At 29.3% G+C, this 17475-nt stretch overlaps 1 protein-coding gene and 1 long non-coding RNA gene across 3 annotated transcripts; one reads left to right on the forward strand and one right to left on the reverse strand.

Moving 5' to 3' along the window:
* Positions 1–6663: 6663 nt before the first annotated feature.
* On the reverse strand, positions 6664–8345 carry LOC112602486. The gene is made up of 3 exons (XR_003115114.1): positions 7963–8345; positions 7195–7329; positions 6664–7049 (listed from the first exon to the last, which is right to left on the reverse strand). It is a non-coding gene; the product is annotated as an uncharacterized LOC112602486 (long non-coding RNA).
* A 1973-nt stretch (positions 8346–10318) lies between these two features.
* On the forward strand, positions 10319–16989 carry LOC112602334 (ubiquitin-conjugating enzyme E2 Q2). Of its 2 annotated transcripts, none has more exons than XM_025350364.1 (7): positions 10319–10907; positions 11007–11111; positions 12912–13151; positions 13240–13399; positions 15848–16239; positions 16339–16405; positions 16519–16989. In XM_025350364.1, the coding sequence occupies exons 1-7, from the start codon at positions 10746–10748 to the stop codon at positions 16548–16550; spliced, it is 1158 nt and encodes a 385-aa protein (XP_025206149.1). In that variant the 5' UTR covers positions 10319–10745; the 3' UTR covers positions 16551–16989. The 2 variants fall into 2 exon arrangements, with proteins under 2 accessions (XP_025206149.1, XP_025206154.1); XM_025350369.1 differs by having other exon boundaries at positions 10326–10907; positions 15848–16215.
* The last annotated feature ends 486 nt before the right edge of the window (positions 16990–17475 follow it).

Genomic DNA, 17475 nt, shown 5'->3' on the forward strand with positions numbered 1-17475 from the left:
TCACGGTATGAACGTATAATCGTTATATTTTTTTGTATATGTATACTGTTTAATTTTCAAATTAAAATGGAACAACAAGTGCTGACTAGTAACTAGTGAGTAGTGACTACTGACTAGTGACTTTAATGGCTAAATAAATTATTGAATCACTGATAATTTTTATATTTCCGTGCGATATTTGGGAAAACCATTTAAATCAGTGGTTCCCAAACTTTGTTTACATCGTGACACATTATTAGTTATTAAAAGTCACGGCATACTTTGGATAAATATTAAATATTATCTACTTTCCAAATATAAATTGTATATAATATATATATATATATATGTATAATGTATTTAAGATTCAACTTTTCACGGCACGCCTTCAAATTTCATGGCACAGCCTTTGGGAAACACTGATTTAAATCAATTCATCTTTGGGTTGATGTCATATTCAAAAATGTGTTGGCAACGTAAAACAATAATAATATGTATATCTGTCTATTGCCATCTTCCCAGTATATAACAATAGTTTTTCGAAACGTTCAATGGTTGCATGTGCATCGATTTGTTATTGAATGCGCGTAATGATTTTCAAAGTCAATTTCTTTATATTTCGTCATAAACTGATGATTTGAGACGTGCATTAAGGTCATCACTCATCAGAGAGTTTAAAACGTAGTATAACTGGTTGGTTTGTCGAAAATCATCAGACAATAAAATAAGTGCTCCACCGATGAACTGTTCATTTCTCTTCAAATCTTTCAGTGTGCGATCAAGCATTTCTAATGTTTTTTTTTTTTTATGTAGGCCACTGTGCATTCGTTCCACATTATGATAAATTTACATGTTTGGAGAACTTTGCTCATTCCAGAATTATAGGTGATATTAATGTTGGTGTCACAATGGCTTACAAATTCAACAGAAATTTCAGTGCCAAACGCCCGGTTCGACTACCGTTCAAAAATGTTGCCGCAATTTCAAATTTTTACCAAGCAATTTATTATGCCAGAATCAAATGGTTGCCAAAATGAGTGAAATGAAAAAAAAAATTGTTTTGCCTGTAACTCAAAGTGGATCTATCAAGTACAATACGTCAGGTTAGTTTGTAATTGCTTGTATTATACTATTATTGTGTTTTATACAATGCATTGTTCTGGAACCAATAGTGAAAGATTTGTTTCAACAAATGGGCCCAAATCATTAACATCAAAGTTTGTTTCACGTTGCAAATCACGGTCATAAGCGTCATTTGCAGATCATTAGTATTCGAAAGGTTAAACAATTATTTTATTTGATATTGAATATACCATTATCAAATAAATACTAATTATATAAATACTCACTAACATATGTAAAAATTACAAAGTACTACGACAAAATTATTTTCACATGGATGTACTATTTATATTAAAATAATCTTTGTTCGTATTAATATGAACCGCCAATTATACAAATAAATTATATGTATTTAAAACGTTAAGTGAACAATTATATTTGATATGAAATTATATTATCGGAAATATCACTGAGTATGTAAATAACATAATATGTAGGTACAAAGTACTTAGATAACATAATTCAAATCAATTTAATATTTTTACTAAAACTATATTTAATTAAAATAATTACTGTATAATTGTTTTCAATGAAAATATACTGTATACCACACTAGTCACTAGGGACAACGCCCTTCCAAACGAATTATCCAGCCAAGAGGGTTTAGTGTCCACTCGCATATATATACAGACCTATTATAATCCTTAGGCCATACTTGGCCTATAAGCTCAAGTCGTCTCTACGTGTTTTCATCAATTTCTGTTAATTAAAAGGTTTTCATTCATTACTATCATATAATTTATATTTTCCGTAAATTCCTAAAACTCCAAAGATTCTTATCTTTGGTACACTACGGAACGAATAAAGAGTTTGAAAATTTATACGAATTAAGGTAATAATAGTTATATTATCAAATCATTTATTTTTACACTCTACAGGTTAATTAATTATGAGTTATAATTTTCATGTACCTACAATAAAATTATAGCAAGGTTTACTTTACAGAGGAGTAATCGTGTTCCTCATAAGTCATAAACCAATGTTACATAGGAATTCACGAGTCACGACCTCCTTAATAGTAATTCCTCCTGTAGAAGAAGGTAATATAAATAGTATATTAGGTTGATTACCTAACTCTTTTTCTCATTGTTATCTCATATTATTTTTATTTCAACGTGAACGTCAACAGAGCGAGAGGGTGGAACAGGTGGGGCTAGAGCCTCCAGGCGGGCCCGTTGTCTGAGGCGTATTTAAGCACAGTCGCACAGGCCCTATAGACCCGGGAGGTCAATTTTACTAATTTTTTGAGTAGAAAAATTATTTTTATACAAATCATATTACGTTATATAATTTAAAATTACAAGTTAAGCCGTAAACATTCTCGTCCGATCGCTCAAAATTAAACAGCTACATGTAGCTACTATATTATCATTTATCACATACGCAACACAGTATGAAACAGTACGCACAAAGATAACAAAACATACGCGCATTCAATGCGAGTTTGATCTTTGTAATCGTCTAATCGGTTAGACTACTGTATTAAAGTGTTATGTATATCTTAGTATTCTTAGTAAAATATGAAATAACTATAAGTAAAGGGGCCCGGAATTGATCAGCCCCGGGGCCCACAAATGTTCTCGTCGGCCCTGAACGTCAATATAGTCGAATAGTTTGTACAATGTAATTTATTGAAGATAAATGTTTTGAATAGGATTTAAAACTTTAAAATTTCAATAAAAAGAGTAAAATTTTAAATAGACTGTATGTCTGTATAGTTTATTGTTATAGTTGTGGAGTCGCGCGCTATAGGCGGTACAATAACTTCGAAACGCAACTAACGCGACAGAAATATTGTCACACGGACGAGTAACATAGATAATCGCGATAACGCATGTATGATTATAACGATAACAATAATCATTGAGTGAATATCGCTCTACTGCACATTATAGATGTCGAAGTGGGGCACTGTTATTATATTATTGTTAAAAAATAGGTGTATGAACAAATAGAATTCGGGACTCGGGTCATCGAGATCCAAATCATATATGAATACAAAATGGATCTATTTGACATCTCTTGAAAAAATGACTCGCTGATTTAGGTACTGCGGTACCTATCGGCTATCACTTATAATATATTATAAAAGTAAATCAGTAAGTGATGCATCAAAAAAAAATATTAATGAAAAATTGAAAAATTAACTCATATATACTATTATACTATGAATAATAGTTTTGTATCATAAATTATTATTGTCATGTTAAGAAATGATAGATTTAGTTTTTAAATTAATAAGATCCGACACAGATTACAGTGTCATTGATTAAATCAAAGAAACTCGTACCTAATCTAAATACCACTATTACTACTGTCATGTTAAAATGTTAATATGTTATAGATAAAAGTTAATGTTTTATTAAGATAAAGTAGATACTTAGTATGATTGCAATTTAATGACATTTTATTATATTCAATTGCGTGTAGATAATTGTAATTTTATCAATCTATTTCAAAGAAATATAATGGTACTTGGGAAAAAACATGCATCTCTACATACAATATTATGTTAAAATCCATGTAAATTTGTTAATTTAACTTAATATAAAGTTTTTGGTTGCCAGAAAAAAATTATAGAATCTTGTCTTAAAACAAGCATGTTTGATGTATCGATTTAAATAATGGCTTTTAAACAACTTATATGTTTTTCCCGAGGCTCATCGAATATTTAGATTATTTAACGCAATTTATTGATATACTTTTATACATTTATTGTTATGGTGGAATAATGAAATTTTCAAATGTCAAATCATGAAATTACTTAGTTTGTAAATTGTATGATTTGCAGTAGAATAAAAACAATTGAACGATATATCCATGTCTAGCATTGAATAAAATATAATCACAGCTTTTGTATTGCATGAAAAAAACTAGAAAAAGCGCGATCGCGTGTTTAGTGCTTCTAAAAATCTAAGAATCGGAGAAAATAATGCCACTTATAGAAGAATAATTGTCTATAGCCTTATTTAGGTACATATAGCGCGACTAAATGGCCTATTTATAAGTATTCATATATATATTATTATTTTTATATATTATTATTAAATAAAATAAATTTAATAAGCATATTTTATACATTTAGCTTTAGTAGGTCGTAAATTATTTTATAAAAATCGTGTTATTATGCAATACATATCATATTATTATAAACCGTACGGAGCATACATTTTATATTATATATATATATATATATATATGATTACACATTTATAGGAATACATGAAGTCACATATATTTTATTATTGTTGTCGCTTAAATTTCAAAAAGGTAAACACCACTTAAGTGCGCATAGTTTATTATTTCACGATCATACGATCATCCAAACGAGAAATCTACAAAATCCAATTAAATACATAATAAAAGTAACTATGCTCATTCTGTTTTTTTTTTCTAATAACGAATTTATTCAAATTAAGATTTTGAAACTTTTAAACATGCTAAAAATTATATTTTTAAATTCTTACGACTTTTTATAGGTACATACTTACTATAAATGAGTATTTCATGGCGATATAAATTTCTTTTTTTTCTTTTTTTTAAATAAAACCCCTTTTTTCTGATTATTGCTTATAATAATAATTAATATTAGTGTATTAACAATTTTGGATTCAACTAGGAAACGGTTTGGAGTACAGAAACACAAAACTGGAATATGCAGCATCACATCACTTTAAACATCGGGTGCACTTAAGACTAAGTTTGTAAGTGACAGTGAAGAAATACCTAAAGGCTAGAACGTTTAAATAGTGGCATTTCAAAAGGTTAAATGGCCAGTAGAAGGACCTAAAGGAGACGCGAGAGCCAATGAAAAGATTCTATTCTATAGTGGGACATCTAATGATAAACATGAAAATGGAGTATATTTCCTATAGTAAATGATTGAATAAGTCATATTCGTGTAGCTGGTTAACAATACGAGATTTTATTGATATGTATATACTCGTCTACAGAAGCGGAAGCAAAAGAATCGAAGGATATATTCTATGATGAATTAGAAAGAGTATACAATAGTTTATCAGGATATTGCTTAAAAATTATAATAGGAAACTTAAAATCTCAAGACCTACAATAGGCATCTTTCCGTGTGTTGCGGGGTCCAACACTCGACCCCTTTATGTAATCGCGTGGTTGTATTTTCCAGGCGAGAGGCCCGGATATTTATCCGGGGAACCCTCCCGGGGCGCCACCTCTCTTTAGGTGCCATAATGAGTCTTCGCCGCCACCAGGGCCCGACGGATACTGCCCGAGTCAGACCCCTTCTATTAAGGCGGCCGGTACTCCCACAACCACCACGAGTCCTTCCTCGAGTGTGACGGACACGCCGCGGACGAGCGCGGGTCCTCGGTGAGTACCTGCAGTCGCGCGCCCCATGATCGTCACCCTCGGAACGTCGGGGTGCTATTAGCAAGCCAATCCGACGGGGCTTACTCCGAGTCCCGTGGTACGAGGTTCGAACCCGGCGTTTAGTCCCTCGTAACTGCCTTATCCGCAAGCAGGTTACCGGAGCACTGCTGTGTGTACCCCGGCGAACCCCCTTTTTGTGCGTACGACCTACAATAGGCAATGAGAGTGTACAATGTACGTACATGATAAGAGTAATAACAACGGTATTAGACTAGTTGAATTTGCAATTGCTAATAACCTTACAGTGATCAATAATTTTTTTCCCAGGAAGAATATAAATAAAAACACATGGGCCAGTCAATTAGACTACGTCTTGGTAATAAAGTACATAGATCATGTACTGAGATGTTAGGTCAAAAAGTGGGGCCAATGGTGACTCCAATCTATCTATTATAGTGCTTGTCAAAGTAAAAATAACCGGAAAAGATACTTTTTGAGTACTTAAAACTCTTTTCCATTTGTTGGAATATCAGCGTGTATCATCCATTAATTAATTAAAAATGTAAAATTATTTTTGTTTAGTCACATTAATTTTCTAATGCTTACATATATTTTTAATGGTCTGCAAAATTTTTGGAATAACAGTTGCTAGAAAAATAGAATAATGGGAAATATCTTTTTACCGGCAGTACTGATTTTCCAACAGGTATTGCAAATCGATACCCCACAGTAACCCGTGTTAAACTTAAAAAGTATCCTTTCTAGTTATTCTGTAATAATACTATTAATCCGATAAAAAGAAAGAATTAAAAGAACAAATAATGTTAAGTTTAATGTAGAAAAATTAGAAAATGAAAATATACTTTAACAATTCAAATTAGGAATAAAGGGTACACTGGATCTTCATGCAAATAGGCGTGAAAAGGAACTGAAAGCATAAACTGTGCGGGGATTGATTCAGAACTCAGTATTGGGAGTGGCAAATAACGTAATTAAATAAACTCCTAGATTGAAAACAAAGCACTGATTTAATCAAAAGTGCATATAATTCATCAAACTATGCAACGACTCTAGAATTCAAATGATCCAATATATAATTCAGTTAAGTGAGGAAATATAAGAAAAAATGAGGAAAATCACACAAAATGATAATAAGGAGAAAAATTGAATGGAAAAGGAAAATATTGAAAAATTAGAGCTAACCAATTTCGGGTATTCCGTTGCGCTAGGCAAGTCCGCACGTCCGATTAACTCACGTCAGCCATATTGGTTTTTATTAATTTGGTTCATTTTATTGCTGATGTAATCGCCGCTTTGGTCCCTTTTTATGATGTGTCGTTATCCCGTGCCTGCAAGTTCACCACCGGTGTTTCCGTCCGTTCGCGATTTTATCCAAGTTTGACTATACTATAGTATATAGTTTGAGAATAGTATCGTCCAGCAAATCCTAGCAATTGCTTTGTTCTCCGTTATGCATCGGTGCGACAAAAGTTGTTCATCGCAGTTTACTTCGCCGCCAGTTTGATAACCATGATACCTGCAACCGCGGTTCAGGCGTCAGTAGTTCGCCCTCATTTCCACCGCCACCAAATGAGATTCTTCTGTTACATTATTAAAATGATTTTTCCATTGTATTACATAATATTAACCACGTTATTAATTGTTGATATTAGTATTTATACCATTGCTCTAACTTAAAGTAACTCTGTTTAATCCTATCTCACTTAAAAATAGAGGTTTACTCACGGAGAGTATGTCTGCCAGTGTTGCGTGTCCAAAAAGCGACAATAAGTTAATTGATCCACGACGATGCGTCGACAGGAAGTATTATACAATTTGTAAAAAAATCAAAATTGAAGTAGGCAGGCCAAATCTGGAAACCTGACAAATGACAACAGTCTTGTTAAGACGTTACTTGTAAGTTAATTAAATAGGAAAATACCTCATGGTAGACTGAAGCAACGACGGTTAAATACTTAGATATGTAATTAATAATGACAAATGTGAGTAATATGACATATTGGAATTGAAACCAGATTAGAATAGAAACATGAATTGTACGTTTAATACAGAGGAGTGGGAGAATTTGATATTAATAGCAAAAGCTGTTAATATATCATATGATTACATATAAGTAACATTATAGAAATCGAAAGGTAAAGAAATTGTCTTATTTGATATTAATATAATTAAATACCTATTAACACATGTAAAAAGTACAAAGTACTACGAAAAAATTATCTTCACATGGATGTACTATTTATATTAAAATAATCTTTGATCATATTAATACAAACCGCCATATATGCAAATAAATTATATATACCTATTTAAAATGTTAAGCAAACAATCTTATTTAATATCAAATTATATTATCACTGAGTTTGTATACAACATATGTATAAAGTACTAACTCTAAGATAACATAATTCATATCAATTTAATATTTACACTAAAACTATATTTAATTAAAATAATTACTTTAAAATCGTTTTCAATGAAAATATAACATACTAGGGATAATGCCTCTCCAAATGTATCATCCAGCCCAGAGGGTTTTAGTGATCCTTGGTCGATAAGCTCATATATTTTTTACGCGTTGGCATACATTTTTGTCAAATAAAAAGTGTTCATTCATTACAGGTATATAATTTACATTTTATATTCCTATATATTCTTAGAACTCTGAAGATTTCATCTTCGTTACTACACTGCGGAACGAATAGAGTTTGAAAATTCATGGTAAGAAGTACTATTATTAAATCATTTATCTCTACCGGTGAATTAATTATTATTATATAGTTATATTTTTCATATTCGATTAGCTAAGTTAACTTAATAGAGGAGCAATCGTGTTCTTCATATACCATTATTATAGGAATTTTTGACTTCCTTAATAGTAATTCCTCTTGAAGGAGAAGATAATAGTATAATACTTATAAATAGTATATAGGTTAACTCTCCTTCTCATTGTTGCCTCATATTATTTTTGTTACAGGGCTTATATAGTCTAAAATACATAAAAAAATATATTTTAATATTTGTTTAATCTCAGTATGTACTACTTATAAGGAATATTGAATTCAATTTTCATATCTCATATAGAAATATTGAAGATTGTATAGTATACAATTGTAATGTATACACTATACATATTGTACAACCAAAAACTTTTGTAAATTTTCGTGATTTCGAAAAATTTGAATTTCAAATGCATATAAAAAGTTGTGCTTAAATATTTTCCTTATAATAATACTTTTTGTTTTTAATTTTAAAATTTATTATTTATAGATATTGGTATGGAAATTAACAATGTATTTTTATACAAATACAAGAACAGTTTTTGTGGGATCTTGTATTATATTTTCAAAACTTTATCTAGCAAATAACGTTTAAACCATGTTTATGGAAAAAAAAATAGAATTTTTCTTATATTTATTAATAGAAGAAAAATATTACTTTAACAAATACTGTGAATTACTAATTTTTATTTCTCTTAAGTGCAAGCTAGATTCAATTTTCTTTTCCAAATCACCCTCATAATTGAAAATTAAAGCATAAGGTACTTGTCGTATTTACGTACACAAAAAAAAAAAAACATTTCATCGTAAAACCAATGCATTCATAGCTCCGTTTAGAAATTAAAAGTAATGAAAATATTTGACGAATCATACTGTATGTGTCTTTATAATACACATACAGGTAGATCTACTCAAGAGTAATAGGTACCCGCAGACCGCAGTGGCGTATTATAGAAGCTATAGTGATCTCCGGACTCCGGGTCTTGACCCTCTTCCCCTAGAAGAAAAATAAAGGTTCAATAGTAATAATAAAATTATTAATTCATAACTCATAATATTATATTGTATTTTTTTATAATATTATTAATTTTTGGATATCCCCTCTCAAAAAAATACGTTACTTAGTACCCGTATGGCGTAGGTATATATACATATTGTATATGTGTACATGTTGTTTGTAATACATTGTAAATTGCAATTAACAATGCAAAGTCATTGAATTCGGTCGTTTTGCGGGAGTCGGCTGTTGGCCGAGGTCGTCTGTCGCCTGACTGCGTTTACAAAATAAAATAAGAAAACCTCGGAGGACGTTAAGTAAAATATTAAAATTAACACAAAATGAGCACCACGGCGGCGGCAGGTGTGTGATACACTGTACAGTGTACGGCCTACAGCCGCACTACAATAGTTGAGTGTAACGCAATTATTATTGTTGAACCGTTGGACGTACCGAGTTGTAGTGAGTACTGTGAGTAGCGAGTACCGACGTATTACCCATACGGAGGTAGGTGTATCGAGACACCGAGACGTTCGGATGGTAGTATCATCGATGGTATCCGTCCGGTTTGGTAGGAGGCTGTCTTTGGAGCGGTGGGGTAGCGCTCTCTACCGACAAACCGGACGGTTCGTTTAGAGTGGTACCACTACAGTCTACAGCCACCGCCGAGCGCCGAATTCGACCGACGACGACAACAACCACTACCATCGCAAAGGCGCCACCACCCGACCGTCTCCAAACACCGTCGCCGCCGCCCGCCACCGTTGTCCGTCCGACAGGCACCAATACGCGCGGCAGCGGCTATCCATCTGATCGCGAACGCAATATTTTTTTTATTTTTCCTCGAAAGGAAAATAATAATAATACGCGGCGGCGGTACGTATACACTCACACACTCACAATAATAATACGTTAATAATAAATATATACATATACTCGCGCACGAATAATATATTACGTTCCTTTATCTCTTCTCCACGTTTTTTTCCTTTTTTGTTATTGTTTGGTTTTTTTTTTTTTTTTACAGTCGCGTTAAAAAAATATATTATCATCTGCAGCTCTCACCGCCACCGTAATAATAGTAATAATATTAATAATAATATTGTTATTTCACATTATTTGTTTCGTTTAATATCAGATATTGATATATATACGCCGCTATCGTCTGCACAACATATTTTCTAACGTTTCTCGTCCGCGGTCCATTCATCGCCGCAGGTATCATCATCACTGTCGTCCTCGCCGCCGCCGCGTTCTACTGTCTAGCGCGCCAATGATTGCAGCCACCAGGACAATACAACTATAATAATACATTGTTCACCTGTGTTCACTGTTAAAAATTTCTTCCGTACTAGTTACATCTTTTCGGACAACGTGTACTATCGTTTAAGCTGAGCTTTCGCGAACTGGACATGATCCGCGTTCGCCCGCTATCCCGGTCAATGTTCGGGCAATAGATCGTCGTGATCGCTCGACCAAGTGTCGATGCGCGGCTTACAATGGCTTGCCTGAATGTGTTGAAACAGGAGATCAAAGTGATCGAGTCTACGTTCCCCAAGAACCATGACAGGTTCCAGGTGCATACAGCCACCGTTGATGAAGTAATATGCAAGTTTGTTGGCCCCACCGGGCGACAGTTTGAGATCATTGGTAACATCACGGTAAGCACTTCTCAACAGACTAAACTCTATGCATGTTCATAGAATAGATGTCTATTGTGTTGTATCCATTCCTTTCTTTTATACACTAATTGTCTATAGGAGACATATCCTGGCACTCCACCCGTCTGGTTTGCTGATACCGACGATTGTAAAGTGACTAATGCTATTGAAAAGTTAGGTCAAACTTCCGGACTCAATAATCATGTGAGTACACCTTAGTATTTGTCTATTACTTGATTGACACATTGTTTGTGGGTAGAGATAATACTAGCATTTTATGCTGTACGTTTTATTTCTTGAAGATATTAAGATATATTAATTTATTGATCTTCTCTAGATTTAATATTTACGGTTATTAGCCAAACATATGTTTTAATATAGAATTCCAAAAATAATAAATATTTGAATAGTATATTTTATAATAGGTGAACATAATTATTTTGTGTATTTTAAATACGTAATGCCTATTTATTTTTAAAATTAAGGTCAATTATCAATAGAATACTTGTAAATCTAGTAATTAGGTACCAAATACTAATTTATATGTTACAATAAAATATAAAATATTGAAAAAGTAACACATAACAAAATTAAAACTCTTATTTTAATTCATGATATTCTAATGTAGACATATTAATATATTAAAGTGATAAATTTTGGTTAGTTGACTATGATTTTGGTTAACAATGTAGATGTAAAGTAGTTGTTGCTTCAAGTATTAATTATTTTATTTTATTTTTTTTTTTTTTAAATTTATGTAATATACTACATTTTCTGGTATTTTTTTGTTAACGTGAAAACACAAATAAAATAAGTGCCTATAAAAATTGTATGGTAATAATAAATATTAGAAACTCAAATCATCTGTAGTTCACATGACGTATGAAGAACACAGATATAAAACTGATGAACTAAGTATTGTATAGCTCTGTCAACGAACTTATATTATAATCAATATTCGATCTACCTTCTTCTAGTTATTGAAATCTCAATGAATACCCCCTACAGAAAAAGAGAAAAGCAAAATGATCTATTGTTTTCTTATTCTTAACATTATGTAATGAAAATATAGCAATATAGTATTTTGAAATAAACTGGTATTAACATTTAAAAATATATAATAAATTATTTAATGTAATGAAATTAACGTTTTATTCAAAACTAAAAACAAAAATTAATTTGTGTTAGTCTTGAGTATATTCTAGACTTTAGTTACAGAGTTCGGTAAGTTAGACTTTAAACAAAGTCTTCAAAAATAATTTTAATTAATTCTTGATAAAACCGGGGATAAAACTCACTAATATTTTATTGATTATAATAGTTATTGCTAGTGTAGCAACTAACATATTATGTTTTTAAATCATATTGTTTTGTGAACATTGGTATGTTATCTAGTAAAATCATTATTATTTTATTTTGTTATGTTTTTACTCAAATACCTTTTATTTAAAACTATTTATACATATAATATTTATAAAATATATTTGATCTCTTTTTTATGGATTTAAAACTGTATTAAAATATTAACCTAAAAATAAAAATTATTATTATGAGTTAAGGCAATTTATCATTTTTAATTAATTAATAAATTATAAATAGTAGAATAAGGATGGATCAAGCTTATATTCTGCAATATTGAATCTTATTCAAACTCTTAAAAATTTACCATAGTAAATTTAAAAGAATTAATAGTTAATTAAAATTAATTTAATGTTAAATTTTGAATATTTTAAACTTGATTATTATTAGTGTTCAAAATTTTTAAACTCTAATTCAATCTTAAATTTTAAATTATTTCTTAAATGTTTTAAAGTTTGAAGATTCAAAGAACTGGAGATCACATCCCTTATAATTATTTAATGTAAAATATACATATTACTACTTAACATTATATAGGTGACTTATAAAATGTATTATCATTGATTCTATAACCAATGGTATTATTTATATATGTTTTTATGTATATTTGAGAATTTTCAATAATAAATTGCAATTTTTACATAGGTTATTAACCAAGTTGGAATATTGGTTAGTGAATTGTGCCGTACATATTGTTTATCTGAACCGTCCGAGTTACAAAGACTGATACAAATGCCCTCCAGTTCTGGGGCATCAACCTCTACCTCTTGCTCTAGTAGTAAACTTACAGATGAAGAAGATGATGATGATGATGAAGAAGAAGAGGTTGAAGAATATATTCAGCTTGATATGGAAGAATCTACCCCTGAATCTACTAAAAAACAAGTCAGTATTTATATTGTGTAGTATCTATTTATTTTATGAATTTGTTCTGTTTTATTGATTTCTTTAATCTTAATTATGGAAAATTAAGGTTGATGATATGGAAATTCAACACTTGGAAACTTTGGAAAGATTACGACAAAACCAACGTCAGGATTACTTAAAGGGGGCTGTAACTGGGTCTGTTCAAGCTACTGATCGTCTTATGAAAGAGCTTAGGGATATATACAGATCTGATAGTTTCAAAAAAGGTGATAAATAGTTATATTATTTATTAAATTAAGTTTTGTTTAAAAGAAGTTTTATGCCAATTTTTTTTGTTCCACATAGACATAACTTAAGTTATGAAATTTAGAATTTTTATTTAAGTTAGTGTTTGGTATAATTGACTGTTAAAAGTTTTTACTTATAATATTTATATAAAATTAAATAAAGTATACTAAATAATAAATTTATTTTCATTAATAATGAAAATATTAAAAACTAAGAAACTATACAGCTATCATCTTTAGCACAAAAACTAAACTGTTATACATCAATTAAATTTTAAAAATAAAATTGTTAGTTTGGTAATTTATTGAATAAATCAAACAACTTTTACACGTAATGTAAGATAATCAATTATGACGAGAAGACATTTTTTTTTATTGTATGTAATATTAATATTCTTTATAGAATTATAACAATAAATTGTTATTTTTTATTTAAAAATTTAAATTTTAACAATTTATTAATAAAATAATTATGTTTAAAGTCCTGTAAAAAAAATTATAAGATACATTATATTGCAATTTTAAAACCAAAAAATTATTTTGTCAAATTAAATGGAAAATTTCAAATTTATAAATATCTAAGAAAGCGTAAATATTTTAAAATTATATCCTTTCTAGGTAATACTATTTTAAATATGTTGTGCCGATTTTAAGAGTCATGAAATTTTTTACTCTTGACGTCTTAAAGCAGTGATCTCAAACTCAAATTACCTACGGGCCATATATTTTTTCAAAAAAAATTCGCGGCCTAAATTTTAAGTGTCACTTTTATACTTATACACTAGAAACTAAAGACAAAATAAAAGCAAAAATACATACAAAATCCATTTATTTACTTTTTATTACTACAAAATTATCATTGAAAAAATATAATGATCGTTAACTTAAAAAAAAATTATAATTAAAATTTAAAAATAGCTTGAATATTTGATAATTTTTATTTTTGAGCTGCACTATTTTCATATTTTTGTTCAAAATGTATTTTTATTGCGGGTCACATAGAAGGGGTTCGCGGGCCGTATGTTTGAGACCACTGTCTTAAAGTATCATCTTTATCATATATGCTACTATAATGTGTTTTACAACAAATGTCTCTCGATAATGACACACCAGGTGGCGATTTTTACTCAAATCATGAGTCCGCAATTAAGGCTAGAAAATAGGAGCATATTTTTTTTATTTATGATCAGCGGCAGTTTTGCATTTTGTGTACCTATAATAAACAATTGCTATTTGGCATATTAGTATAGAGGGACATTTGTTCTGAAACATACTTTAGATACCAAGTTAATAATTGGAGTAAATTTACACTTCCAAAGCATGAAAAAAGACTTAAAAATACTTCTATTATCGATATTTTTTTTATACTATGCGTACCGAGAGAACGCAACTACACTGTGCATTCAAATAATATTAATTGACTGTTTCTAAGTTATATTAATTTTTACCAATCATGAGGGATATGCAAGACTACTACATATTTTTGTTAATGCACTAACTCTCAGTACATGACGTCTAAAACTTTTCAAAATTTACTAAAACTATGTATGATTCAGTTCATTTTTTATTTTATAGTGTTTTTAAAGAATTCAATAATATTTTTCAAATTTTAGTTCACTAATGTTATAGTTTAGTGATCATTAATCACCCTAGAATCCGTTCCAAGTAATAAAAATATATTTAACTACAGTAGAGCCTTGATACTCTGTATAAATTCAGACCTAGCATCGTTCGGATTACTGGATGGTTTTCTAAATTACCTACTCAAATGACTAAGATTTTTATTTTTAATTCTACTACCTTTATATTTATTAAACATAAAATTACAAAATTAATAAATAACTTAAACATAATGATTTTCAAAAAAAAAAAAATGTGTATAATAATAGAACTTAAATATAGAAGTTAGTAATTTTTTTCTGAATAATAATTTTAATTCTGAACTAACTATAAATGTATTTACGAATAAAATATAAACTTATGCCATCCGGAGTACTGCATTCATCAAATTATTGAGGTCTTGACTATCGAGGCACTATTGTAATTATAAATTATTAGACTTGATATTTTAATTATATAGATTGTTTAAATTAAATAATATAAAACATATTGTACAGTTACTTATTTATGTATAGAATGTAATATTATGTAGATTATAAATGTATGACAAATCAAACAGGAATGTTTTAATAAATTAATGTAAAAATTGAACCTTAAACCACTGGCAATGCCTAGTGTGTAATATAATCACTATTTTATATATATACCAATAGATTACAAGTATTGTTTTAAACATATGTTTAAATCTTATATGTATTAGAAAGTCAGTAAATTGTGATGGACAAAAACTATAGATTGACATATTATATTTTTTAATTATAAAATAAATATATTATGTGTAGATAACAAATAATTTTTAATATTTAGGAATGTATAGCGTGGAACTTGTTTGCGACAGCATCTATGAGTGGAATATAAAATTAATGACGGTTGATCCAGATTCTTCTTTGTACCATGATTTACAAAAGTTAAAGGAGAAAGAAGGAAAAGACTTTGTGTTATTAAATATTACATTCAAAGAGACATATCCCTTTGAGCCACCATTTGTACGTGTAGTTCATCCTATCATACAAGGTGGTTACGTCCTAGTTGGGGGTGCAATATGCATGGAATTGCTTACCAAACAAGGATGGAGCTCAGCATACACTGTTGAAGCAGTGATTATGCAAATTTCTGCTACTTTGGTTAAAGGAAAAGCAAGAATACAATTTGGTGTTCCAAAAACAATGAACCAGGTATCCCATGCAACATATCCAGTAGTATGTTGAAATCTATTTAAAACTAAAATTTAGTATTTAGTTAAGTGAAATGAATGATTTTTAGACAGCCATATTTGATAATTGTTTATTTTGTTTTAGGGTCAGTACTCTCTAGCCAGAGCACAGCAATCTTTTAAATCTCTCGTGCAAATACATGAAAAAAATGGTAAGCAATTATAAATTTTAAATTAATTTTTGTTTTAATACTGTTTAAATATATTATTTATGTTTGTTTTAATTATAAAAAATAATAATGTTTTTGTTTTTTATTTTATTTAGGTTGGTTTACCCCTCCTAAAGAAGATGGTTAAACAACACTCTTATACTATCTAAACTGTCATTCCTTTAAAAAGAACTTAAGTACGTCTGTAAAAAAAATACGTCAAACTTGTTTACAGTATAATATTTACGTTACTTTTATTATTTTGTTTAATTTCTTTGTATAATTGTAGAAAATATAAATTTTATACTTATCAAATTGGTAACCTATTTCTATCCAAGTTTAGAATGAAGTGTTCTGATTGCCAGCTGGGCTTATTGACTCGTGACATTTTACAGACACAAGTCAAACATAAATACTCATGGGTTATTATGATATATATATATTTTAATATTGATTCTTACATTTTTTTATGAGTTCAGAGTTCAATTTTTTTTGTGTATTTATTAAATTGTGATTAATTTTGATGTTACTAATTACGGATTTTTTTATGTATCAATAAATGACACACATCAAATGTGTTTAAAGGAGTTGTGTGTGTTGATATTTGCTTATTCTACTGTAGTCATATTATTAAAAAAAAATAAATATTTACTGTAAAAATATATATGTATATATATATACAAATCATAAAAATTTTGTAATATATAAACATATTTATATATATACATATATTTTTATGTTACAAAGCTCAAAAAACTTCCTAAACTGCTTGTTTAGTTAATTATGATTTATGAATAATAAACAATAAATGGCCTTTATGATTTATGTATTAATTCTTAGATTAATGAAAGAGTACATATTAAAAAAAATAAATTTTTTTTTTACATTGTAGAACTTTTAGTTAAGTATTTATTGTTTAGCCTAATTAAATTTTGTAAAATTCTATCTAAATTGAAAAAAATAGTAAGAATTTATTTGTCTACTATACTTAGGAACAATATTATAATTTGGAGATTTATTTCTTTGATATTTTTTCTTGTCTAAATTTTATACTTCAACAATATTATGAGTTG

The sequence above is a fragment of the Melanaphis sacchari genome, unplaced genomic scaffold (assembly GCF_002803265.2).
Source record: "Melanaphis sacchari strain LSU unplaced genomic scaffold, SCAv2.0 Contig103_pilon_pilon, whole genome shotgun sequence".
Taxonomy (NCBI): Eukaryota; Metazoa; Arthropoda; class Insecta; order Hemiptera; family Aphididae; genus Melanaphis; species Melanaphis sacchari.